General features: G+C 32.2%; 9 protein-coding genes across 9 annotated transcripts; 2 read left to right on the forward strand and 7 right to left on the reverse strand.

The window, feature by feature from the left end:
- Positions 1 to 1,429: 1,429 nt before the first annotated feature.
- On the reverse strand, positions 1,430 to 4,640 carry BX664DRAFT_287943 (uncharacterized protein). The gene is made up of 10 exons (XM_051541775.1): positions 4,293 to 4,640; positions 4,094 to 4,224; positions 3,931 to 4,027; positions 3,840 to 3,875; positions 3,132 to 3,767; positions 2,911 to 3,029; positions 2,604 to 2,854; positions 2,313 to 2,505; positions 2,054 to 2,203; positions 1,430 to 2,002 (listed from the first exon to the last, which is right to left on the reverse strand). Exons 1-10 carry the CDS (start codon positions 4,558 to 4,560, stop codon positions 1,784 to 1,786), a joined length of 2,100 nt encoding a protein of 699 aa, XP_051404032.1. The 5' UTR covers positions 4,561 to 4,640; the 3' UTR covers positions 1,430 to 1,783.
- A 339-nt stretch (positions 4,641 to 4,979) lies between these two features.
- Positions 4,980 to 5,652, reverse strand: BX664DRAFT_376922 (ribosomal protein, large P2). Its single transcript, XM_051548742.1, has 2 exons — positions 5,156 to 5,652; positions 4,980 to 5,092 (listed from the first exon to the last, which is right to left on the reverse strand). Exons 1-2 carry the CDS (start codon positions 5,540 to 5,542, stop codon positions 5,066 to 5,068), a joined length of 414 nt encoding a protein of 137 aa, XP_051404033.1. The 5' UTR covers positions 5,543 to 5,652; the 3' UTR covers positions 4,980 to 5,065.
- Positions 5,653 to 6,837: 1,185 nt separating this feature from the next.
- On the forward strand, positions 6,838 to 7,953 carry BX664DRAFT_254298 (uncharacterized protein; the record flags this gene model as incomplete). Its single annotated transcript, XM_051540361.1, has 4 exons — positions 6,838 to 6,910; positions 6,973 to 7,250; positions 7,411 to 7,647; positions 7,726 to 7,953. Coding segments are annotated over 4 exons (816 nt in total), but the record flags the coding sequence as incomplete, so codon positions are not given.
- A 411-nt stretch (positions 7,954 to 8,364) lies between these two features.
- Positions 8,365 to 12,562, reverse strand: BX664DRAFT_344612 (ras guanine nucleotide exchange factor domain-containing protein; the record flags this gene model as incomplete). Its single annotated transcript, XM_051547482.1, has 11 exons — positions 8,365 to 9,333; positions 9,393 to 9,482; positions 9,571 to 9,960; positions 10,086 to 10,245; positions 10,318 to 10,468; positions 10,537 to 11,344; positions 11,471 to 11,730; positions 11,820 to 11,863; positions 11,977 to 12,016; positions 12,087 to 12,147; positions 12,362 to 12,562. 11 exons carry the CDS (start codon positions 12,560 to 12,562, stop codon positions 8,365 to 8,367), a joined length of 3,174 nt encoding a protein of 1,057 aa, XP_051404035.1.
- Positions 12,563 to 13,412: 850 nt separating this feature from the next.
- BX664DRAFT_318764 (YjeF N-terminal domain-containing protein) lies at positions 13,413 to 14,698 on the forward strand. Its single transcript, XM_051542812.1, has 5 exons — positions 13,413 to 13,451; positions 13,538 to 13,625; positions 13,733 to 13,813; positions 13,918 to 13,935; positions 14,115 to 14,698. The coding sequence occupies exons 1-5, from the start codon at positions 13,440 to 13,442 to the stop codon at positions 14,606 to 14,608; spliced, it is 693 nt and encodes a 230-aa protein (XP_051404036.1). The 5' UTR covers positions 13,413 to 13,439; the 3' UTR covers positions 14,609 to 14,698.
- A 121-nt stretch (positions 14,699 to 14,819) lies between these two features.
- Positions 14,820 to 18,789, reverse strand: BX664DRAFT_271073 (ADC synthase). The gene is made up of 10 exons (XM_051541128.1): positions 18,617 to 18,789; positions 18,472 to 18,553; positions 18,271 to 18,393; positions 18,037 to 18,187; positions 17,657 to 17,970; positions 17,344 to 17,589; positions 16,020 to 17,255; positions 15,739 to 15,916; positions 15,503 to 15,676; positions 14,820 to 15,426 (listed from the first exon to the last, which is right to left on the reverse strand). Exons 1-10 carry the CDS (start codon positions 18,748 to 18,750, stop codon positions 15,299 to 15,301), a joined length of 2,766 nt encoding a protein of 921 aa, XP_051404037.1. The 5' UTR covers positions 18,751 to 18,789; the 3' UTR covers positions 14,820 to 15,298.
- A 550-nt stretch (positions 18,790 to 19,339) lies between these two features.
- Positions 19,340 to 21,984, reverse strand: BX664DRAFT_271075 (WD40-repeat-containing domain protein). Its single transcript, XM_051541129.1, has 11 exons — positions 21,939 to 21,984; positions 21,733 to 21,880; positions 21,582 to 21,663; positions 21,473 to 21,515; positions 21,363 to 21,411; positions 21,071 to 21,277; positions 20,822 to 20,999; positions 20,585 to 20,749; positions 20,386 to 20,497; positions 19,728 to 20,310; positions 19,340 to 19,668 (listed from the first exon to the last, which is right to left on the reverse strand). Exons 2-11 carry the CDS (start codon positions 21,875 to 21,877, stop codon positions 19,568 to 19,570), a joined length of 1,665 nt encoding a protein of 554 aa, XP_051404038.1. The 5' UTR covers positions 21,878 to 21,880; positions 21,939 to 21,984; the 3' UTR covers positions 19,340 to 19,567.
- A 298-nt stretch (positions 21,985 to 22,282) lies between these two features.
- BX664DRAFT_354014 (AP complex, mu/sigma subunit) lies at positions 22,283 to 22,999 on the reverse strand (the record flags this gene model as incomplete). Its single annotated transcript, XM_051547725.1, has 4 exons — positions 22,283 to 22,440; positions 22,513 to 22,686; positions 22,756 to 22,908; positions 22,991 to 22,999. 4 exons carry the CDS (start codon positions 22,997 to 22,999, stop codon positions 22,339 to 22,341), a joined length of 438 nt encoding a protein of 145 aa, XP_051404039.1. The 3' UTR covers positions 22,283 to 22,338.
- Positions 23,000 to 23,440: 441 nt separating this feature from the next.
- Positions 23,441 to 26,762, reverse strand: BX664DRAFT_318771 (fungal-specific transcription factor domain-containing protein; the record flags this gene model as incomplete). Its single annotated transcript, XM_051542813.1, has 7 exons — positions 23,441 to 23,564; positions 23,630 to 24,316; positions 24,418 to 26,105; positions 26,191 to 26,219; positions 26,306 to 26,375; positions 26,443 to 26,470; positions 26,527 to 26,762. Coding segments are annotated over 7 exons (2,794 nt in total), but the record flags the coding sequence as incomplete, so codon positions are not given.
- Between the last annotated feature and the right edge of the window lie 241 nt (positions 26,763 to 27,003).

Genomic DNA, 27,003 nt, shown 5'->3' on the forward strand with positions numbered 1-27,003 from the left:
ACCTCATCACAAACAAAAAATCACTACTGAGACAATTGATGAACAAACAACAACACCATCACCTTCTTCCTCATCATCCAACTCTTCTTCCTATAACAACAGATTAGAGGAAACAGATGAAGGCAATCCTACACCACAACCATCAACATCAGCACCTCATCCATCACAACAACAACAACAACAACAACAGCATGGTATTAAAAGACGTCTTTCATCACCCTTTGGATTTTTGTCATCAACGAAAAACAAAAGATATAATACTGCTGTTACCATAGCGACAAACGGTGGTATGTTCCAAGAAACGTCTTCATCTCTACCGAGGTTAACAAGAATACGGCGTCATTCTTCTTATAATGATTATGGTTATGCATGTCAAGCGCGGACGGAACAATATATAAAACAAAAAATGGAACAAGGTCTTTTATCGAAAACGCCACCAACACAGCAACCTGATTTCAACCAACCATTGATATTGCAACGGACCATTCGGACAACGCCTTTAGGTTTCACATCCTTGGAAATTGTGAATGTGGCTAGTTACCAAGATCGCATCGGTACAGTGAATCGACACGGAGATATTGCCATTTACAAAAAGGATGGGACAATGGCAGCGAGAGTTCAATATCATGGTGATCACGCATGGATGGAAGATGTTCAATCGGAATTCACAAGGGATGATGATGATTACAGTGATGGATATAATTTTATGAAGTCAAGATTGGCCATTGGTTCTACAGGATTGGTCTATGGTGGACGGAATGGTTCTTTATGGTGGTTGGATTTTGCTGTCAAGCCCAATGTGTAATTTTTTTTTTTTTTTTTACCATTTCATTAGTTAGTTACCCCTTCCTTTTAGAATAGTATTCTTCATTCATTTAATATATCATTTAGTTATACCAATGCTCTTTATCTCACATTATGATACAATAAAGCGTAACATTTTGGAAATCATTTTGGAACACTACTTGAAAAATGTGATACCTTTTTTTTTTGCCGGGAACGATGATAAAAAAAAAAAAAAAAAGAACCAAGTCAATATAGGAAAGTAAATATTGAATGACAGATGATGAGGATGATCTTCTTATCATATAATATTATCGTCTTTGCAAAGATTGTCGTGAATGATGAAGGTGATCATGTGAAGGGTGATAAAGATATCATCCATGCTGAACCAAAATATGGACCTGCCAAAAAAGGAAAGACATTATAAGCAGGAAAAAAAAAAAAAGCAAACTGATAGTGTAGTACATATGTTAACAGGTCCATCTTGAATGATTATTTGTACATGGAACCTTTGCTAGCTGCTGTTTCCGACTTCAAAAAAAAAGGGGTTAAAACCTTATTGGAGTTATGACGCTGTATCAATTGCTGGTGTCAGTACTGTATCATAATCCATCAAAAGAGCAAATCTGACGTTTGATGCAGTAATCTTTCTCTTACTGTATGATGATATTCAAATGTTTTACTGGAGAGGTCTTTTTTTTTTCCTTTGATCAGAATATGATGTTCCATAAGTTTTGTTTATTTGGGTATCCAATAAAGTTCAAAAAAAAAAGTGTAAACTTGGAGCATATAAAATAGATGTAAAAAAGATATGAAGGGCAGACAAAATGAAGAGGGGGGACCTATGACTATTGATGTATACATAAAAAATATTTTTGTTTTGTAAGAATAATGATAATATGTGAGGAATAATAATAATAAAAACAAAGAACAATAACTAAAAAAAAAAAAAAATGTAATTGACGACAACAAGATGAAGGTATCTGACTTCTTGACTGATTCATTCAAATTCTTGAAGATCGGGCATATTACAAGTCAGTACTTCCAAAGCTTTCCAATTATCCACAATGCGTCGAGAGTATTGAAGTTTTTCATGGACATAGTTTTGATAAAGAACAGATACAAAGGCTTGTTGTTTATGTACAAACGTTAGTTCACTAGCCAGACAGAATCGAAGGAATAAAGCTCGGCGTTGTTGGAACGTCAATCGTTCTTGATCCTATAAAAAAAAGGATTATATATATTTTACTTGGATTGTATGTCAACTTACAGTATGGATTGCTTCATCTAATCTTGCAACATCCGCTTCCAGTCCAGGTACTCCACGATGTTGATTGACTTTGGCCTTGTTAGATGCAATTCGATCGGAAAGAGTATCAATTTGGTTCACAGCTAATTTGTTTCGTCTCTCCAGTACATCCTATCAAAAAAAAAAAAAAAAAAAAAAAAGAGAGAGAGAGAAAATAATGAGAAATGAGTGTCCACTCATTCCAACTCACTTGTTTTTTTTTTTTTTTTTTTTTTTTCACCTTGAAAGCCAATAAAGTGTCATGATGTCGTTTCAAATGAACCATGATCCCAGATATAATATCATCAGCTTCTTGATTCAAAATAGATCCAGCTTGTCGCATATACTTGGCCACAGCATCATATCCTCTAGTCATATGTCCACACGCTTGACAACCGGGTATATAACATTGTTTTTCCACCAAACCCATGGCACTAGTAATCAATAATAATAATAATTATTGATCAGAAAATAAACAATAATAATAATAATAATTATTGATCAGAAATGTATACAAATGTTTTATACTTACTTTAAAGTAGAACTATAACGTTCTAATTCCATTGTTTGAGATTGACCAAGTTGAGCCATCTTATTCATCCCATCATATAAACATTGATAATAATCCAGTAATTGAGGAAGGGTTTTTTCAATTTGCTCCAATCGATTGTCCAAATCACGAGGAATGCATGTAGAAATTTCATCAGGATTCAATTGATCGTTAATACGAATAAATTCTTCATCCACCACAGGAGGATTACCACGACGCCACGCAAGGAATTCCTTATTCATCATAAAAAAATGAGTAACAATAACGCATTTATAATAGTTTTACTTACAGATGGTTCGGCGATGAAAGTATTGAAAATAATATCTTTTTTTAAAACAGGATGTCTTGCAATAGAATTGATAAAAATCGAGAGACCTTGTCGTCTTGCTTCCAAAAAGACATCGTCACCTAGATAAGCATAAAATAATAATAGTTATAATCAGTAAATTTCTCTTTTTTTTTTTTTTTTTGTTTTATTCTTGATATTGTTTTTTTCTTTTTTCACTGTACGTCCACTGATTTTCTTGGGTGGCAAATGAGGTACCAATCGACAAGGATATCGCTTCAATAACACTTCCCATAACCAAAAAAAATCACTGTATCGTCGAAGTACCAAGCTTGATCGTTGTTGACTTTCCACAATATAATTCACATGCTTGAAAATAAATCCTTCTTTTTCAGGGGCTACCATGATTTTGATATTATCGAGATTATTAAACCAGTCCGAAGTATCCATCTTGGTAATTGTTTTGGATTCCGTGAATGAATTGGGTGATGTTTCTATGCCTGTGTTGATATTGTTTGTGGTAGTGTTTGTTACTAAGGATTCGAGTGTATCCGCCTTTGATGAAGGATGTATATTGGATGAATCAATGGTAGTAGAGCCGTTGACTTGTATCATTGGTTTGCCATTGGTAGCTGTAGATGGATTTGTTGATTGTATAACAGTTGAGGAAATGCGCCATGGATCATCCACCACAGCATTATTGGTATTGTTGCTGTTGTTGGTGTTTTTATTATTATTTTTGTTATTGTTATTGGTATTGATGTTGTGAATACTGTTTTTTGTTGGTATATCGCCAGAAGATGATCTGTTTCTTTGAATAGTCAATACATCGAGATTTGTTAGTGTAGGAATCGGTAAATCTATTGACATGTGCAAAAACAACAGTAAATCAATATGATGTCATAGTAGTCAAAATATTTTTTTTTTCTTACCATTTCTATGCTGGTAAACGTTCAATAAGGAGAGTTCTAGAATAAAAGTATATGAATAAAATGTAATTTTCTAATTAACCAAAGTACTTACCCATATTCTTCTGAGCACAAGCAGTTAAAGCCAAAGCTGTATTGAATTCGTTACGTGTAACATACAAAGCGTTTGAAGGCACTACCAATGATATGATCTAAAATCGGACAAGTAAGCTATTTTGTAACATGTCTATTTTTTCATTCTACGCCTTGTCACTTACTTCTTCAATGGTCCGGGGGGTCAAACTAGACAAACGTATGATTTTCTCCAAAGAATCCAAAGTAACTCGATCTCCTATAGGATTTGCTCGAATATAAGCTGTATCAAAGATTTCTGCCAAGTCTACACCCACTATTAAAAAAAAAAAAAAATTAAACCAATTCATATCCTTAATTCTTTTCTTTTTTTTTTTTTCTTACCTAAAACACTAGCAGCAGTGATACCTTCTTCGAGAATATCTTCATCCACCGCAGCTGTCGATTGGTTTACTTGAAGATGTTGTCGAATATCGGCCACAGGGTCAAATGTTGCAATACTCCCCCAAGGGTCTTCTTCTTCTTCTACTCCATATTGTGTAGCATAAAGTGGTGATGAAAACTGCATTGAAGTATCCATGAGATATCTTGAAGACGAAGAACTAGGATCTAAGAAACCACTAGAATTCAATACTTCATCTTCGTTTATCATTGTCAAAAGTAGGATATATATGTATGTATATATAAAGGAAGGAATGATATAAAAAAAAGAAAGGAAAAAGGAAAAGAAAAGAAAAGAAAAGGGGAAATGCGGAATCTCGACTTTTTTTTTTTTTTTTTTTTGGTTTCTTGGTCCTTTCGAGCGGAGGTGTTTCTTTTTTGTTATATCTATATGTGTGTGTGTGACGCGGAGACTGCTTCAATGTTCTTAAGCCCAATAAAGTAGACTGTCATCATCATCAATATCTTTATATACAATTACATTCAATAATAGACCCTGATCTTCCATCTATTCGAATCCTCGAAGAATCATCTCCGGTCCCTGATTTTATATGTTCATATCAGGTGTCGGCTAGTGAAATTGCATAACAATCTATGCTAAATACAACAATAGAATGTAATAATAATAATAATAATAAAAAGGAATACTAATAAATCATTGGACTTTTATTTTGATTATATAAAAAAAAAAGAATCATCTACAAAAGATTGACTATCTAATCAAAAAGACCAAAGCCCATGTCCTATAACAAAATATATTATTAGTGATTATAAACAAATTTATATTTTTCATTATTATGACTTACATCATCAGATTCTTCCTTTTCTTCTTCCTTGACTTCTTCAGCAGCTTCAGCGGAAGCACCAGCACCAGCAGCACCAGAAGAGGCAACAGCACCAGCACCACCAGTAGGAACAGAAGCAAGCTTTTCCTTTCCTTCTTCGATGAGTTGAGCAACATCCTTTTCAGAAAGAGCAGCAATCAAGCTGGTAATACGTTCTTCATCGTTTTCAATACCGACAGTGTTCAAAAGGTTTTTGATATCGTCAGCAGAAGGAGAGGTCTTTCCACCAGCATTCAAAAGGAGGTAAGCAGCGAGGAATTTCATGTTGGGTGATCTAAAATAATAATAAATAAGAGTCAGTTTTTTTTTCATCCATCCATCCATCCATCCATCCATCCGTTTCATCATCCATTCATTTTATATATAATTCTAACCTTTGTTTTTTATCGCTTTGCGCAAGTGACGATTTAACTCTTCAAGAGAACAAGACGCTTTTAGCGAAAGAAAAGAAGGTAAAGAAAAAAAAAAAGAAAGAAAAATCCCAAAAACGCCCTCAATGTATAGTTTGCCTTTTTTTTTTGCGGTGGTTGAATGTTGATCGTTGAGATATCAGCCAATGAAAATATCTGCCACGCAAGATAGAAATGATATGGTTCATATTTTTTTCTTCTTCTTTTTCAATACTTTGTATTCTTTCTGTAACTTTCAATAAGGGCTGATGACAGATATACTTGATAATTTGGAACCTAATCAAAAGAATGTATTGGATAAATTTCAAGTAAGAAAGAATATTGAACTTGAAGAACATTTTTTTTTTTTATTAAGTTTCTTTTTTTCTTCCAAAAAAAAAAAAAATGAAATATGGTAGGTGATTACTCAATCCAATGACTTGACGACATCTATTGCTCTACTTGAAAAACAACAGTGGGATCTGGAAGTAAGTTAATCCTTATCATATTCATCTTTTTTTTTTTTTTTTTTTGAGATGTTATGCTCATATTCTTTCCATTCTTCTTCTTTTTTTTTTTTTTTTTTTTTTTAAAAAAAAAAAAATGGTAGAAATCGATACAAATGTTTTATGAATCCACACCAACAAGTGATACCTCACAAGAAGAATCTAAAAGATCATCTTCGACACCTCCTCCTCGACCAAACCAACCATCTATTACTACTTCAGCTACCAGTTCTACTACTGCTTCTATTCCCAATTCTACAAATGCAGCATCATCCTATAGAGGTATTTCTACGACTTCAAGAAGAACCACTCGATCTAGTCTATTGGCTTTATTGATGTGGCCATTTGGTCTTGCTTGGAATCTCACTTGGACAGTATTATCCTTTGCAAGTAAGTAAAAAAAAAAAAAAAAAATAAAAAAAAAATATTTTTTATATATCTTTATAGTTGAACTAACTCTCTCTCTCTCTCCTTAGACAAATTACTATCTAGACGTTCAATCACAGCTAATCAACAATCATCCAACAACACTTCGCGACAGCGCCAAGACCCTCGGTCATTAGCTCATCGATTTTTACGAGAATTTGAAAAGAACTATGGGGAAACTCATGTGGAATTCAGTCAAGAAGGTTATACTCAAACATTGGAACAGGCTCGACGAGAATTGAAATTTTTTTTAGTCATATTACAAAGTGATGAACATGATGATACTGATCATTTTTGTCGGAATACATTGACCAATCAAGATCTCATTCATTTTTTACAATCTAAAGATATTCTTGTATGGGGTGGAAATGTAGGTCAAGTGGAAGGATATCAAGGTAAACTTAATTAAATAGAAAGAAATAATTCTTATCTTTTTTTTTTTTTTTTTAATCTATAGTCAGTTGCACATTACAAGCTACTACCTTCCCATTTATGGCGGTCATTGCATTACATTCTGGTTCCTCTAGCTCAACTCCAAAAATGTCAGTAGTTGATCGTATGGAAGGTCCCATGCCTCCTGCTACTCTTATTCAACGTCTTGAAGCAACCATCCGGCGTCATGGTTCTATTCTAAATCGAATGAAAATGGAACGTGATCAAAGAGATATGGAACGTCGACTACGAGAAGAACAAGATCAAGCTTATCTGGAAAGTTTGAAGGCGGATCAAGAAAAGGTAAAAAAAAAAAAAAAAAAAAAAAAAAAAAAAAAAAAAAAAAAAAAAAAAAATGAAGAAAGATGAAGAAAAAAAAAAGAAAAAAAGAAATTATAATAATGGTAAATAAATGTCATTGAATTAATTTTTTTTTTTTAAAAAAAAAAAAAAAAACTAATAGGAACGTAAAGCACAAGAAGAACGTCAAGCTCAAGCACTTGAAGAAGAAAAACGAAATCAAGCACGTCAAGAACATGAACTATATATCAAGAAGCGTGAACAATATATCCAATCTCTCTGCCATACCATCTCTGAAGAGCCTGGACCAGATTATCAAGGAAAAGTCACCAAATTGAATTTTCGACTTGCTAATGGTGACCGTGTGATACGTCAATTCAAGGAAACAGACACCATCGAGGTAAAAAATCATAAATTGTATATTCACTCCTTTTATTCTCATACTTTTTTTTTCTTCTTCTTTTATTTTTTTTTTTAGACATTATATCAATTCGTAGAAGCCTATCCATTCATTAAAAGCGGTCAAACGAGTCCTGTATCTCCACCTACGGAATATCAACATAAGTATCGTTTTACTATTCATTCACCCTTCCCACGTACTGTATATGATATGGAAAAGGATCGAACTTTATTGAATGTGCCTAGTTTGTGGCCTAGTGCGACCTTGATTGTGGATGCATACGAAGAAGATGATGATGAAGAATAGACCTTTTTATTTTTTTTTAGTATAGTTGGATGGTTTATTTATAGGATAGTTCTTCTTCATCTCATTCTTTCCATTCATTTGGATACTTTTTATTGAATAAAGGAACTATATATATTTTTACAGTGATATCTAAATATGAATGGTTATGAAATTACAAAAGAGATCATGCGCACATGAGATAATGAAAGAAAAAAAAAGTGTTCGACATATATATATATATATCAGCAAAATGTTTTGTTTTCAAAAATATATTTTAGGATTATTTAAAAGTCATATGTATATTTACATTCGAATGAATCATAAAAAGTAAATAAACATGTTTATTGTGATAATATTCAATCAAAAAAATGGATGATACATATAAAACATACGACATAATATATATTAAAACTATACTAAAACAAATCAAATCTACGATATCAACGGGGAATTCACATGAGAATGTTCATCATAATAAGATGATGCACTAAGGATACGATTTTCTATGATTTCAGCAGCATAATCTAACGAAGATGAGGATGGCGGTGGTGGTGATGGACAATGATATTGTTGAGCATTAATAGGATGATGATAATATTGGTGTGGTTGATGAGTAAAGAAGGACGAGGTTGAATAATACGATTGTGAAGGAGACATGAGAGAAAAAGAAGTCTGATGATCAGGAATTCCTGCGATGGAAGAAGAAGAAAATGAGGTCGAAAGAGAAGTCCGAGTAGATGAGCATGAGATACAATTTCCAGCCGCAGTAGTAGAAGCAGTAGTATTGTAAATAGAGTCCATAGCCATGTTATGTCTTGGTAGGAAAGGGAAGTAATCAGCAGCAAACCAATAATTTCCAGAGGTCGATTGAACCACTTTAGTGATATATTGAGCAAGTCGATAGAATTTTGCAAAGTTGATCAGTTTGTCTTCGTCGTCTTCATTTTTGTCAGATTCATCAATAGAAGGATGACATTGGCCATAAGTAGTCGGGTTTCCATCCATCAAGAAAGTCAAATCCTTTAGTACCATGGGAAAGAATAACAAAGTTGGTAAGGAGGTATTGGAGGCAATTGATAAAGGCGAAGATCCAGTAAAGAGATGATGATCTTTTATTGATGATGATGATGATGATGAAAGTCCGCCTGTATCGGTTTGATTAGAAGCTGCTGTATTTCGTCGTTTGTTGTTGAATAAACCAGGATGTAGACCTTCTTTCAAAGCCTGACGATATTGAGCCATGTTATGACTAACATCCATTAACTTTTCTAACGTATTGAATGTAGCTTGATCCCGACTAGGAAGAGATTGCCAAGTTTCTTCCATCTTTTGAACCGGTTGCGATAAAAGACCCATTGTTAATACCATGGATGTATGAAAGTTGTTCCATTCGAGACAAAGCTAATGAAAAAGGAGAGATATATTAAAATCTATTAAATATCATTATTTGTATTCATTACCTTGGAAGTTTCTATCAGTTTTCGTAATATGATTCGTCTTTGTTTGGATGATTTTGCTGATGTCAATTCATGAATAACCCAATGATTCATCTAAAAGAGAAATGAAAAATATATATTTATAGATCAGTCGGATGAAAAAAGAGAATAAAAGATCTTTTTTTTTTTTTTTTTTTTTTACCATATTTGTCCTTTTGGTGGAGATACCAATATAATCGCCTCTGGCCTCCAAAGTAGCAAAAGATAAATCGTCATATTGAGTATCACGCCAGTGTTTGTCTAAATATTGGTGTGGTTTGATCTGTTTCATAATGTGATGATCAGCCAAGGTCAAATATTTTGCAATATCCTTTGCATCTAGTGATAAGAATGGGCTGATGGTAGTATGTTGAAGTTGTCGATAACGAGAAGGATAAGCCAGAATAACAGGTGATCCAGGAGGAGTTGTTCCACCCACATTCGAAAATAAGTTTGTCATGGATGATCCGGCAAGGTTCTGACCTGATGGTACATGGACTGAACAATGAGGACCACGTTCATCACTAAAGCTTGAATTACGATTTGCACAAGCCTTTTTTTTTTTTTTAAAAAAAAAATAATAATAACAATCAATATAGTGCCCTTTCTGTTGACATATAGAATGATTTTTTTTCTTTTTTTTCTTTTTTTTTTTTTTTTTTTTTTTTTTTTTTTTACCTGCGTATACAGAGTTTCCTTGATCATAGCTGATTCGGTCACAAAGTTCGCTTCATGCAGATCGTTATCACAAAAATCTTCAAGCTGTAAAAGTAAGGATTCATCTTGGAGAAAATCGGAATACTGTAACTTGATCCAGCGAAATAATATGTTCAGTGTCCTAATTATCAAAAGAAGAACAAGAATAGATGATTTAGAACGCAAAAGATTCTTTTTTTTTTTTAATACATACTTGATTTGAATTCGACGTTGCCATTGGTCAAAGTAATCCTCGTTACCAGGACTAGGTTCCAAATGAAAGCGTGCCATAATATTATCAAAGAATTCTTTCGAAGTAGAGAAACTCTTATAATTCAATAAATATGCATCCACATAATCAAAGTCTAAAATAAAATAAATAAAAAGAAAAAAAAAGATTAACAATCCATTTTTTTTTATAATATATTTTTACCTTGAGGAGATTCATCTGCTAGTTTCAAAAAGAGTTGTTCTTTGGTTGCTGCTACAACTTGGGGTTTCCCAGCGAATATCTGTAATACCATGATTTTACGTCCCGAGGCATCAAATACGTGATATAGAAGGGATCCATCCTTTTCACGCGATTTTTTGGGCTGGCCGGGTTGATGTAAAGGAGGAGGACCTGACAATTGTTGTATTGCCTTATTCTTCTTATTCGTTGTTATCTTTGAAGTTGCTGTTGTCGTAATGATTGGTGAAGGCGGTGGTTTGTTGTCTTCTACATGATCATTATTATCTAAACTCATTAGTGCTAGAGCTTCCAGTTGGTCATCTTCGAAATCAGAATGTAGTTGTTCTTGTATAGTAGAAGAATTGTCAGAAGAGTATGCAAGATCCAATACAGAGTGAATAGAAGATGATTTTGCTGAAAAATAAGAAGAGTCTGTTGAACAGATAGTAGCCGGTTTGCTGCAAGCTGTTGTACAAGTTGGAACTGATTCTTGTTCTTCTGTTGTAGTGGTATCGCTAAAAAAGTAAGGATCGTCATAGTAATGTTGACAAGGAAACGAAGAAGGAGGAAGAGGAGGAGAAAACGAGGAAGGAGTGGAAGGAGGAGGAGGCGAATCTGTCCTGGTTGCAAAGGGTAAAAAGAGGGACGACTTTTCCCGCTGAATCATGTTGGCTGGCGGTGAAGATATCGCTGAAGTGGAGTGTCGACCTTTTATTTCTCTTTTCTCGTGAGAATCATTTTGTGAGGAGTTTTTATAAAAGGAGTCATTCAAGTTGTCAGGCAGTAATGTCTATAAGGAGAAAAAAAAAAAAAAGAAAAAAAGAATTTATCGCATTCATTAACTTTTGTATGAGTTTGAAATGTTATATCTCCCTGATGATGGGTGGCGATATTTTTTTTTTTTTCTGTATCCTACCTCAGAACCATTATTACGACCAATCATAACAGGGGTATCACGTTTCTTTTGAGAATTGAATAGATCACGTAAACTTGATCTACTAGATTTTTTGGAAATGAAAAGGTTCTTGAGACCAGATTTATTTGTTCGTCCTGAATTAGAGTTGTCATTGTTGGTGAAACCATGCCAAGCATTGAATTGCCGTCGATCTTTACTGCTATTATAATAGGATGATTGATTTCGAAAGGGTGATAATGTCCTTTTAAGTCTTCGTCCCACTAATATTGTGAACGAAAAAAAAAAAAAAGATTTAGATAGATTATCATAATATATTGAGAAACTATGATGATCCTTTTTTTTTCTTTACTTGTATCAAATTGGCTACTAAATGAAAAGTCTTCTTGATTACCCCTAAATAAGAAATCATCATTCATCGTAAGGTTAATCAATAATATATCCATGATCTTTAATGTCTCATCATATATTGATATACTTGAGTGAATGGTTTTGTGTGGGAATATTACCTTTTCATATTTTGATATCCATCCAATTGCCATGCGATATCTACATACATCATCCATAAAAGTTCTATTAAATACGATACGATGTATTTAATATATTTATACTGTTTTACCTCCAACATCATATGCCATTAATGCATCGACCAATCTATCAGCATGATTAGTCAAGGTTATCTAATGTAAAAAAAAAAAAAAAAAAAAAGAGAAACAAAATAAGAAAGAGAAAAAGAAAAAGAAAAAAATAACGAGTTAAAGGGGTGATACAAAAGGGGAAGGGGGACAAAAAAAAAAAAAAAAGAAAAGAGAAAAGAATAGATATTGGGTAGGAGCCAAAAAGGAGCGGTTAACAGAGAAATATATATATATATATAAAAGGAGTAATACTAACCAATTGAGTTTGATAAGCTGGATGATGATGTAGAGCCAATTTTTGAACATGATGAACAGATTCGAGTAAAACATCCATTTCACGATGAATCAAATAACTTGTCTGTTTTTTTATATTCATAGATTGTAATCGAGTATCAATCATTGTTCTAAGTGTCAATGAAACTGTTTCAAGAGTAGTATGTTGATCTGGATTTATCATTAAATTAGATGCCACCGACAATATTGTAGTTAACGTAGATAATAATGTATCCCACCACTATATGGTTACACACCATCAAAAAAAAAAAAAAAAAAACGATGATTAGAATTTATTTCTTCTAATTTTTTAAAACAGTTATGAACTTACCGTATCATCATCAAGTGATTTTTTGGTTTGAACAGCTTTATATAAATTCATCATCTAATCTTTTTTTTTAAAAAAAAAATCGCGATCTAATGAGTTCAATAAATACAAACTAATTTAGAAAGAGAGAAAGAAAAAAAAAAAAGAAAAGGAAAAAAAAAAAAAAGACAAGTAGTAATTTTTTTGTTCATTACTATCAGCAACTCCATTGAGGTTTGGAGGGGGTGGATGAAAATAGTACTGCTATCTTATAGTCCCTGAGATAAATCTTGCTTTTTTTTTTGATCTATAATTTTCTCAAGGAGTAAAAAGAAAAGGGGGTTTTCTAACCCATGAGATGATGTGTTGAGATCTTTTTTTTTTTTTTTTTTGTAACTCTATTTATTTTCATACCCCTGAAACACGCAAATCTATTCAAAAAATAATCATTCAATGGAATTATTACTATTATTGTTTTTTATTATTATTATATTTTGATGGATGATCGTTCTGATGATGGAAGTTCTTGTTGATCATCATCATAAAATTATAATAATGTAAATTCTCTTTAATACTGTTAGCCAATAAGAACCCGTCTTTTTTGAATGGGTTATAGCAAAAGAGAAAAAAATTGGCTGGCTGGCTGAGTGTGAATTGGAAAAAAAGTTGAATAAACTGTACAATGCAACCTTTTTTTTTTTTTTTTTTTTTCTCTCTCTCTTTTCCACTGCAACAACGCCAAGACACACTCATTATGGCATTAAGAGTAAATTATCTTTCATTTTTTAAGAATAAAATAATGATACATTATTCTAACTATCTAATTTGTTTTTTTCTCATTTTATTAAATAGTTTTTATCCCAAAAGGTGGCTCAAGCTGTCGATGAAGAGCTCATGTCAGTACAAGGTGGTTTCTCTATTGATCAACTCATGGAACTAGGCAAGTCTATTTTTTAATAGTTGATACCTTTCCACAAACTCGACTACATCAATATTCTCATCTCTTCTTCTTCTTTTTTTTTTTTTTTTTTTTTTTTTTTTTTTTAGCTGGTCTCAGTGTAGCTCAAGCTGTTCAAAAATCTTTTGACGTGTCAAGTCACCAACGGATTCTTGTATGTGTTGGTCCAGGTGAGACAATAAATCATAAAAGAATAGGAAAAAGAACATGTATGAGATATATGCTCACCTGTTTTTATTATTATTATTATTATTATTATTATTATTGATGTCAGGAAACAATGGTGGTGATGGTAAGAGTGAATTAAAGCAAAAAAAAAAAAAAAAAAAAAAAAAAAAAAAAAAAAAAAAAAAAAAAAAAAAAAAAAAAAAAAAAAAAACGAAAGACTAGAGAAATATAAGTTTTTGGATGTTAATAAATAAATAAATAATAATAACAATAAAAAGAAGCTTATATCTCTCATATGTATAGGACTGGTGGCTGCTCGACATCTTTCACATTTTGGATATAAGCCAGCATTATATTATCCCAAGCAACCTAACAAGGATTTATATCGACGACTGTTACGGCAATGTGAAAACCTTGGCACAACCATGGTGGAGAACGACCAATTGGAGCAACACATGGATCAAACAGATGTGATTGTGGATGCGATCTTTGGGTTTAGTTTCCATGGTGATGTGCGTGATCCCTTCAAACAAGTGATTCGCGCCTTTCAATATACAAAAAAACCTATTGTCTCGGTGGATATTCCTTCTGGATGGGATGTGATGATGGGACCTACAGAACAAGCCGCTTTTCAACCTCATGTCTTGGTGTCTCTAACTGCTCCCAAGGAATGTGCTTCTCATTTCAGAGGTCAACATCATTTTCTCGGTGGTCGTTTTGTATCTCCTGCTTTGGCTGAAAAATTCCAATTTGATATTCCAAACTATCATCAAGCTGATCAAGTCGTAGAAATCTAGTCTAGATTTTTTTTTTTGGTGTTTTATTTTAGTATATTCTTTTCTTTTCATTTGTTATTAATAAATAAACAATCTAGCGCTTCACTATTATTATTATTATTATTTGAAGTCGATGATGATATGTGAATGGTTAATTTTGTTTTGTGATAATGGAAAATTTGGTTTTTGTTTGTCATGGGTAAAAGGAGAGGGATGATTACTTAGAATTTTTTTTTTTTATTCTATATAGATCTGAAAACTGAATATAAATGATAGATGAGGGATAATATGGATGATAATGGATGACGGGATGATTGGAGGATGGCGAATAATGATAATGAAAACGACAGGTTATAACAATGATGATGGAATTATTGTAGATACATGATTTTATTAAAGAAGAACAGAATGGCAGGTATAATATAACTAATAAGTGATCTATGAACGAATCAGCGGAAGGAAAGGTAGATATGAGTGAGTGAGAGAAGCTAGGAAGATTGATTGATTTGGCGAGCATTCAATCATCCATCATCCATAGCAATCCATTCATCCCTCGTTGCACTAAAATCCCAATGACAAGTTTATAGCATGACAAGAAAAGTAAAGAGGGGGGAAGATTCTAATTTTTATTATTATTATTATTATTATTTTCTGGTCATACATATATATATATATATATATATCTAATAGGAATGTGAAGAAGGGGGGTGTCTACTGTTGTTCCAAATATTCCTTGACACTAGGAGCCACACTCTTGGTTTTTAATAAAGTTTCTTTCCATTCTTGTTCAGGATCTGATAAAAAGGTAATAGCACCACCACCACCTACTGATAATTCAACTAGCATAAAAAAAAAAAAAGATGGTTAAATAGGATGAATGGATATACCTCTTTTTTTTTTCTTTTTTTTCTTTACCTTGACCAGATGATGTTGATGTTGCCACAGCTGTTCGAATCACTACACTGAAATCAGCGCTTCCATTTAAAGACAAATAACCTAGACATCCAGAATAAACACCTCGACGTTTATAATGTTCCAATTCATCTAAAAGCTGAACAGATCGTAGTTTGGGTGCGCCAGTCATTGAACCTAACAAAAGTAAATAATCCTATTAATCCTAACATCATCTCATTATTATTTATTTATTTTACCTGGTGGGAAACATTTTTTCAATGCATCCACACAATTAACATTAGGTTGCAAAGTACCACGGACTGTAGATACTAAATGATGTACTTTTTCATAAGTTTCTACATGCATCAATTTAGGGACTTGGACAGTATTGGGATCACATACTTGAGCAAGATCATTTCGAATCAAATCCACAATCTAAAAAAAAAAAAAAAAAAAAAAAAAAAAGATAATCATTCGTCATTAGAAACATCAAGATATCATATACTTTTTATTATTATTATTATTATTATTATTGTACCATCAGATTTTCGGCTCTCTCTTTGACATCTTCCCATAACTTTTGTTTCCGTCGATGATCTTCTTCTAATTTGACTTGTTCACATCTGGGACCAAAATCACATTCATGAGGATCACACACACAATGAAGAGCGCGTGCCATGGTACCTTTGATAGGTTTCATTTCTGCCACACCGTTTTCCACCTTTAAGAAACGTTCGGGACTTGATCCAAGTAGACCAAATGCCGGAAGAACTTGATCACCAGGGAAATGGATGAGTGCTGAGAAAGGTGCAGGATTGTTTTTTCGTAAATGATGTGTATATAATTTCCATAACTTGTGAATCTTTGTGTTAGCATCTATCATATCATTATCATCATCATCATCATCCAAGTCGTTGGGAAGAGTCAATCGAAACCTGGTTGTCAAACATATTTCATAAGATTCACCTTCCTTGATTTGTTGAACACATTGTTGAATAGACTGTAAATAGGCATCATGCTGGACGTTGGCGGTAAAAAGATCAGATCCCATAGGAGCTGCTTGATCCAATATCATGGATTTGGGAATAGGTGTCGTACATGTTGAAGATGAAGGTGTTAAATTGGTAAAGTCATTTGTCATTTGTCGACGTCGAATATTTTCCATAGTATGAAGTATCATGCGTTCAGTTGTTTGTATCCATCCCATCAAATCATCCATTCCTGCAAATCCAGGCACCCATTTCTGATCATTCGTAAATATGTTATATTGCTGATTTTTCACTAGACCACATGCATATAGTTGTCGTTGTTCGTGATCAAATAGCCAAAAGCGATCGATAAAATGAAACGCGGCGTCTGGTTCTTCCATACAATTACAACAGTTCATATTTTTCGAGATAGGTTGTTCATCATGATGAGTACAATGACATTGTTGCTCCAAGGGTGTTTCGTATCCATCCAAGCTTTCTCTTTTCATCTCATAGCCAAAATATCCTGTCAATCCACCAAGAAAAGTTTGTAAAGGTGCTTGAGATAGATCATCATCGTCATTGATATCTTGAAGTTTATCAGAAATCTGTCGAGCAGACACTTTTCCAATACTTTCCAACCATCTTGATATATAATCGAAAAAGGTATCCTTGTTGTGCAAGAATTCCACAGTATGTTTATCATGGCGATCTTGAATATTGATTTGTCGATGTAATGTTGAATAACGAACTGTCAATGCTGGATCCACAGAAAGAATGGATATTTGCGAATATGGTGACGATTTCTATGATGACAATAATAAACAAAAAAAAACAAAACAAACATAAATATACATATTCTTTGACAATCTAATTTTTTTTTTTTTGACTTACTCTACTACTGTCAAGCCAACTAATCGATTTCACTTTTAAGCCTTCCACAGTATCTCCATTCAATAAATCTTCTACCAAATACTCTGGGTCCACCCAATGAGGAAAACAGCGCTTGGTATGAAGTGTAAAGGCAGATGTTGCATCAGCAGTATTTGTTGGTGGGCAAGGAAGAATTTTTGATGTTGATGTTACGGAACAGGATTGAATTGTCGAATCCAAGGGCTTTGTCATGAGAGGTCGTCCAGTCTATCAATAAGAAAGTCAACAAGTGAGTGGAAAATGGTTTTATAAGTATTTTGACCACTATTTTTACCTTTTTCATCCATTCATAAGTTTGCATAATAAAATTGTCCATCATTATTTGACCATGTTCAGTAGAAACAGATTCAGGATGAAATTGTACACCCCATAATGGCAAGGTTTTATGTTGAAATCCCATCACAGTGAGAGCATGGTGTTTTAATTGTGTTGATGGTGATGATGGTAGATGATCTAAAAAATGATTTCGATGGTTCATTGATTTGTCGTCATGTTTGTCATCGGATAAAAACACTGAGTTTTTCAATGCATTCATATCAGCGTCATTTTCTTGGCAATAAGCTGTAAGTATCAAACAAGAAGGTAAACCTATTAAAAAAAAAGTAGATAAAATTAATAACTATATATATATATATATTTTATATATTATCTTACTTGATGGATCGATCACAAGAGAATGATATCGTACAGCCCAAAAAGGTATAGAACAATGATGAAATATATTCCCATACACCATATCATCATTATGTTTTATGGCATGAATTTCTGACATTCGTCCATGCATAATCCTTGGAGCATAATCTACCTAACGAAAATAAGAAATAAAAGGAATCAGTGATACATTAAAAAAAGACCTTCCAAATTTATATATATATATATATATATTACCTTTCCCCCTAGTAAATAACCAATCCCTTGATGTCCTAAACAGATACCAAATATAGGTCGATGATGTTGAGATTGTTCTTGATCTAACTGTGCTTTCAAAAGTGGAGTACAAATACCAAAATCCTAGATAAATGATATGTATGAATTTTTTGTTTGTTATTAATTTCTAAAAAAAGAAAAAAGAAAAAAATTGGGACTTACTGCTTCCCTTTCAGGTCTACCAGGTCCTGGAGATATAATAACACTATCAAAGTGAGGTAAAATATTGGTAGAAAACTCTTGCCTAATATAAAAAAAAAAAGAGTCAATAAACCAATTCAAAAAGAAAAAAAGTCAAAAGTTATACCAGGTATATTGGTCGTTTCGAATAACTACTACTTCACATTGAATAAGTTGTAGCATATTGAAGGTATATGAATCATAATTGTCAATAATTAAGATCTTGACATGTTTAAGGTCTTTTGTAAGTGAACTATACATCCTCCAAGACTATATATATAAAAAACAAAAAAATGAAGTAAAAAAAAAAAAAAAAATGAAAGGAAAAAGAAATTTAAAAAAAAATTCCATTTCCGGAGACCAATCAAGCTTAAAGTAGATCCAAAGTCACATCTGATTTGTCTATTCTGATCCAACTTTTTTTTTTTTTTAAAAAAAAAAAAAGTGTTGCATGAATTTTTGGATGATAACTCAGGGGTTAAGATGATGATGATGATGGTAACTATCTTTTAGATATGATATCCCATTCTTTTAACATATGAAATAATGAGGATAACATGATACATAGTCAGAAATGAATGTACAGTTTCACTTGATAGAACTGGTCTCACTTCTCTGATAGTGATCCTTGTTAACTCCCAGATCCGGGTTCAAGTTAAGACTAGTGCCAAACAATGGTATATATTCAAATGGATTGGGAAAAAAAAAGTATAAAGAGAAATAATAGACTTATTTGCTCATCTATACAAAATCATCATATAGCATAATTTCAAAATTGTAATATGGTAGATAATCATATATCAAATAAGAAACTAGGAATAAGATGGAGAATGGTCAAATTTTTATTAACAAAAAAAAAAAAAAAAATAGAAGTGTACACAAGATGTTCCCAAAAGAATAAAGAGAGTATTCTTATAAATTTAAAAGAAATCATAGATAATAAAAAAAAAAAATATCATAACTAAAGTAAGAAGATAAGGAATAATGGAATAATATATGGAGAGAGATAATAACTAAACTAATTAATCATAACACCGTACAACGTAAAAAGATATAAAAAAGAAAAAATTTCTTTTTTTTATGCATTAACAGGTTCAAAGCTCCAGATTCTTGCACGATTATCGCCAGATCCAGTAGCAAACAAAGGTCTTCGTCCAGGACTAGCAGCTACAGAAATGACTAATAATCAAAAAATAGTTAGTATATCAAATCAATAAAGGACTTTTAAAAGCTTTTACCTGAATTTTTATGACCTTGAAGCATGAATTGAGTTTGCCCAGTACGAGGATCCCAGAATTGAACACCACGATCTTTTGAACCAGAAACAATCCAATTACCATCAGGAGTAGTAGCCACAGATAATACAAAATCTTTGTGACCAGTAAAAACTTGACGGAAAGCATTGTTGTTTGTACCTAATTGCCATAAACGTAAGGTTTTATCCAAACTACCACTGACCAAAGTCTTTCCATCTGGCATGAAAGCAACTGAATAAACGCTATCCTTGTGTCCTTCCAACCGTTCCAATTGTTGTCCAGTAGTTGCATCCCATACACGTACAATTTTATCCAAACTACCAGCTGCTACAAATCTTCCATCAGGAGATATGGCCACACTAGTCACACCAGGATCTCTTTGATCTTGTTCCTTGATACGTAAAGTATGTAAACATCGACCATCTGCCCAATCCCAAATCTTGACTGTACGATCTCCAGAACCTGAGACAAGAATACTACCATCTCGACTAAATTCCAAAGAATAAATATCCTGTTCATGTCCTTGTAAGATACGTCGAATACGTTTCTTTCCAATATCCCAAATCTATTCAAATATATAATTGTTAGATGATATCACTCTTCTTCTTTTTATATATATTTTTTTTGTAATTTATTTTACCCTGATTTGTTTATCTTCGGCACCTGTAGCTAAATGTTTTCCATCAGGACTAAAGCTAACTGATCGAATATATAAATCTGTATCACGTCCTGTACTTTCATCTTGAAGAACACTAAATCATAAATATATACATATATATAGATAATTTGTTAATGTTGATGACCTTTTTTTTTTGAAAAAAAAAAAAAAAAAAACTTACGCCACACGAGCAGCATTTGTAGTATCGTAGATATAAGTAGCTTGATTACAACCAGCAGCAAGATATCGACCATCAGCACTAAATTTGACACAACATACCACACTACCATGATCAAAAGTATGTAAAAGATCGACCTTTAAATAACGTTGAACTTTTGGATTGAATCTAACCAAAAAAAAAAAAAAAAAAATAGTGAGTTTAGTTTTGATTCCAAGAGAATGGATAAATTTTCCTTACAAAGCAAACCAATCAGGACCTTCTACTTTCATATTAGCAGGAATTGTTTCAGGATCCATTTCTGAAAAACCAGTAGTAGTAGTGGTAGTAGTAGTAGAAGTAGTAGAAGTAGAAGGAAGGTCACCATGTTGCATTGGAGGACCAGCTCCTGTCTTGACAACAGCATTGGAAGGTGTTCCTATATATATATATATAATCAAAGAATGAATAATTCAATAAATATATAAATAAATAAATAAAAAAACTTACTTTGTACTGGAGTAGGAGGAGCAACAACAGTTTGAGGAGATGTATTTGAAGGACTACCATTAGCATAAGGAGAACCAGTCAAAGGATGAGGAGGAGGACCGTGCGAGGCAGATGGTGGTGGAGGAGGAGGACCATTTGAATACATAGTATGAGGAGGAGGATTTGAATCTAACATTGGTGGAGGTGGTTGTACATATCCATTTGTAGCTATCATAAATAAATATTAAAAAAATCAATTTTTTTTTATTTTTTTTTCTTTTTTTTTTTTTATATGATTTTATTTTTATTTTACCTCCAGTATTGTTGTAACTAGGACTACCAGTTGATATATGTTGACCATGCTAAAAGAATAATAATAATAATAATGATTTAGATTTATTAAAATTACTTTTATTAAATTACCTGTTCCAATTGTTGACGTAATCGAGTAATTTCTTCTTCATATCTATAATAAAAAGAATTGATGATGATTTATATAATAATAAAAAATAAATAAATAAATTTAACTTACTGTTTTTTCATAAGTTGTTGTGCATGTTCCAAATCCAATAAACTTTGTTGAATATGACCCATTTCTTGTATTTGACTATTCACTATAATAAATATATAATAAATATTTTTTTATTTTTTTTTTATTTTATTTTTATTTTTTTATTTCTTACTTTTCATTTCAAATTCGTCACGTTGACTTTTACATACAATAGCATCTTGAGTTAATTGTTCAAATTCTGTCCGAACATTATCAAGGAGTTCTAATAGTCTGTTTTGAGTAGTCGGTACCATAGGTCGATGATTATAAACTGACATGATCTATTTTATATATTATATATTAATATAATAATAACATCATTATTTACATATTGCTTACCAAAGCAAAGGGTCCTTTTTACTTTATGGATGAAAGTAAAAAAAAAAAAAAAAAAAAAAAAAAAAAAAAGAGTGAGAAAAAAAAAAAAGGAGAAAAGTAGAAAAGATAAAAAAAAAAAAAAAAATAAAAAAATAAAAAAAGAAAAAAAAAGAGAGAGAGAAAAGACTGGAAATGAAAAAAAAAAAAAAGGTTGTTTTCTTTTTGGTCTTAGTACTTTTTTCTTTTGGGGGGTGAAAACTGTAAATAAAAAAAAAAGGGGGGAGAGACAGAAAAGTCAACAAGGGGTGGAAAAACCATAAGAGAGAGAGAGAGACACACATACAAAATATATAAAATAATAGTTTTTTTTTTTATTATTATTATTTATTTATTTACAAAAAGGTATCTATATATATATAATCTATTCTAATTTATCTAAATGATCTAATCTTGTCAAAACTATATTTTTACTTGTTTCTTCTACTTCTCCAGCTAAAAAGACTTCATCCAATATAGCATATACCTTATTAATATATATAAAATAAGTTGAGTGAGTTTTAATATATATTATTATTATTATTATTATTATTTTTACCTTATAAAAATTGAAAACTAAATCTAATTCACATACATTTCCAAAGAAAGCATCCAATACTTCTACAAAAAAATGAATAGCTTCCAAATAGGATAATTCATTATCATTGGCATCCACACATACACAAAAGAATAACCCAGCATATCGACGATAAACTATCTTGTAATTACGAAACTATTATAATAATAATAATATTATTATTATTATTTCATCTCTTTTTTATTTTATTTTTTTATTTCTTACCTCCACAAAATTACTTTGATGTTTTTGATCTCTTGGTGCGATCAATCGATGGACTTCACCTTTAAGTTTCACTTTTTCTTCATCTTCATATGGAACGTACCATTTCGCCAATCGTGTCTTTCCTTGTCGATTTTGTACCAAAATAAACCTAAGCTAAAATAAATAAATATAATGATAATATTGTCAATATATAATCCTTTGTAATAAAAAAAATAAATAAATCATTGTTCAATACAATTACCATTGTAATATATATATAGATGGTATTAAAAAAAAAAGAGAGAGAGAAAGAGAAATAGTGGAAAAAAACCGAATTCATCTCCAAAAATCATTTCAGCTGGGCTTGAAATAAAGTCGTGCAACGAAAAGAAATCATCCAACCAGAGTAGGTCTTTTTCTTGTTCATATTGATGTTGATATCACTCTTATCATAAATTTTTATATATTATAACTATTTTAAATGGAATAATTGTATCGATGATGATGATAAAGGGAATAAATGTATTATGGTATAAATGATGATGGATACATAGTATAATGACTATTGGATCAACTGTAATAACGATCATAGTAGTGATCCAGCCAATCAACTACCATTTTGCTTCTTATCCTAAAATCAAGTATGTCATATAAAGAAAGTTTTGATATCAAAAAAAAAAAAAAAAAAAAAAAAAAAAAAAAAATTCAAACATCAAAACCCGTTTTATTAATATATGAAAAAAAAAAATAAATACTAATCTAAATAACATTAATCTATGGGATAAAATTTGCATTTCCTTGACTTTCCATAAACATATTTTCCCATGATCCTATCATATAAAAAGACAAGATCAATCTATTGTTCTCTATCATAAAAAAAAAAAAAATTCCTTACCTTGAAAATCAGATCCACCGGTTGCATTGTTACTAAAAGGTGTGCCAGCAGATGAGAATAAATATTGCCAAGTAGCTTGAGTCATCATTGGGTTGGATTCATTGCCTAAAAGTGAATCTTGAGTCAATGCCAAAGTAATTAAATCCACAGGATTAGAACCAGAAGTTTGATTTGCTCCATTATTATTCACTGGTGCTGATTGTGTTGATGGTGGTCTTCCCGTTGTTGTATTGGACGTTTGTTCTATACCGGATACAATTTGATGCACACTCATTGGGGATGTCGAAGTATTATAAGTTGTATCATTGGTCATTCCACCAAAATTAGAAGAAGATGTTGAATAAGACGTTGATGATGTAGGATGTTGCATTGAAGGTACTTGTTGCTGACTATAACCCGTTGTTGCCGATGTTGTTGGTATTGTTGAAGAAGAAAAAGTTGGTTGCGTAGATGATGATCCATCACCATTGGAAGATGAACGATAAACAGATGGATCCGCTTTCATCAAATATAACAAATTTTCTAAAAATTGTACCACTGGAGGTCCATAGGGAATATCATTTGTCATTGGCACTATACATTCATCAATACTGATCCGAATATAATCACGAGACATTTGAGCAACAACAGGATCATTACTTGTACAATTGTAAACATGAATCAAAGCTGCTTGAAATATAGAATAAGCTAAAAAAAAAAAAAAAAATCATTGAATCAGTTTAGTTTTTCTTTCGCTGTTCCATCTTTTTATTTATTTATTTTATTTTATTTTATTTTATTTTTTTTACCTGCAAAATTCCATCCGTATCGTACAATTTCTATACCAGGAGTATGTCGAGCCACATCAATAGAATTTTTAGCAGCATCCATACATCGTTTAGGAGCTTCATTGAAAAGTCTACTGCCATGATGATTGTTGCATTCAAAGACAATAAAAGGTCGGAATAAAAGCACTACCACAGCATAATAACATACTGTCAAAGGTCCACCAGATCTAAATTTGTCACGTTGTGTATGTTCCATTCCTTTCATTTCCCGTAATTGATCTTGTGTAATACGACATTCAGCAGGCACTTGATCAAACCATTCCTTTAGCATTTTATCAAGACTCCATACTGTTTGTTCCATAATTGATGTACCGTATCCCATGGCCTTTCCTTTAGGTGAATAGATCCGTCGTAGCACCTCACCCAAAATACCAGACAGCTTGACCAAATTGACAAACATGGTATACCGTCCAGGTTCATCCGCACAATCTGCTTGAGGTAAATCTACATCACAATCTGAATCCGCAATAGCCAGAGGTCGTCCCATCACTGAACAACACCATCTGTCTGTCAAATACACAGAATACCAAAGTCGTCGTCGTTTTTCAATCAATTCAGTAGCCGCGTTCGTGTTTGATACTGATCGATGTAGCCCGAGATCTTGAGCCATACGAACCGCCATACCTGCTAGAATCCAATTACGATAAGACCCAGATGAATAGGTTGGATGAGCACATAGAAGAATCAGAGCTTGAATGGTTTGTATCCGAGGTGTCAAGTATTCCGTACGAATCAAAAGTCCAGCACGATCCACTAAAGTATGAAAGATTTGATTTCTTTCCAAACCAGACCGAGTAAAAATAGGATGATTGGAAGGCACCAAGAAACAAGAATAGGAACAAATAGCATAGGTCAATAGAGGTGAGGGAGGTGGACTTGTTTTGCCTTCGAATGCATTGACAAATTCTTCTTCATCCAAGATGGGTAAAGTGGGACAATGAGCTTCAAAATAAACCTTGATCAGACTAGCAAGCATACTACGGGGTATAATTGAGTCCATCGTTTCTTGTTCGTCTGCTGCTGCTGCCTGTATTCTACTTTCATCTTCTGTTTCATCTCGTACCATCACCAAATCATCATCATATCTGTTCATCCGCCGTAAACGATAAGTACCTTGTTTTGTTTCTAGTGATGTAAAATTGTCATCTTCCTTTGTTGTTGATGGTGATGTGGTGTTGTTATTGTTCGCTTGGAGTGATGTAGTCGAATGAAGATGAGATTGTTGTTGTTGTTGTTGTCGTTGTTGTTGTTGTTGATACCATGATGTTAAATCAGTTCCATTTGTTTTTCCAATAGATGTGCCATTACTATTCGTTGTTTCACTGTTTCTGTTGTCCTTGTTTTTCAAAATGTCATTCACAAGATATAAACCAGAAGAACTTCCTAAGAACCTTACAACCTTACCTTTGGGTGGTAAGTTTGAATTAGTTACTGGTTCACTTTCTACTGATGCATGAGGAGACTGAGGACTATTTGCACCTGAAGGACTTTGTGATGATGTTGAAGAAGTGGGTAATGATTCAATTGTAGAAGTTGTTGTCATATTAGTGTCATAGCCATGATGTGTTGTACTTTTGTCATCGTCATTCTGTATTTGACCTAATAACTGTTCCATTCGAAGTAATCTCGCTTCCAAACTTTCAATATATCTAATACAAATTAAAAAAAAAAAAAAAGCAAGTTATAATATATATATTGTATATATAGTATTATATTCACTTATATTTTCCTTACCCTTTTGGAGGTCCTCGTTTTCGAGCTGTCTACAAGTGATAAAAATAGATATATATCAATTACCAAAAATATATCACAAATATATATATATTTATATATAAAAAGAAGAACTTACATCATTAAAAGTACATTCCCAATCATATTGTTTACAAGTTGTACATGGGTGACAATTATCGACATCACATCTATAACATAAAAAGAATAATAAACCAATAAGTACGTTTATAGTAAAAATAAATAAAATAAACTTACTTTATTTTCTTTTTTCGACAAGTATCACCTATAAAAGAATGTTGTTGTAAGTATACTATTTAATATTAAAAAAGAATGACTTACATGCTCTTGAGATTCGAGTTCGTTTAGATGGATGCGCTGGAGGAATAACAGAAGTTTCAGGAGAAGGATAAAGTTGTGTAGATGGTAACCGTTGTTGTTGTTGAGGTTGTTGTTGTTGTTGTTGCTGTTGTTGTTGAGATTGATGTGATGACTGTGAATTTCCTGCTGCTGAAGCTGATGAAGTTTGGGGTATCCATGCCATATTGTTAGACTTGTATTTTGATATGGGATCCATTCTTCAAAAAAAATAAAATAAAATAAAATAAAATAAAATAAAATAAAAAATGTGAGAGAGAAAATAAAAACTAACAAAAAAAAAAAAAAAGAGAAACGAAAGGTATGGAAAAATAAAAACACCGAGATTAATATCCAGCTACACACAATGCACTCCCTTGAGATATTCCGAAAAGTTTTAAAGTTTAACTATAAAAACTATATTTTGTTTATTGTTTGTTAGATCGACAAACACCCTTTTTT

This window comes from Halteromyces radiatus, assembly GCF_025201355.1.
Source record: "Halteromyces radiatus strain CBS 162.75 chromosome Unknown BX664scaffold_1, whole genome shotgun sequence".
Lineage (NCBI taxonomy): Eukaryota > Fungi > Mucoromycota > Mucoromycetes > Mucorales > Cunninghamellaceae > Halteromyces > Halteromyces radiatus.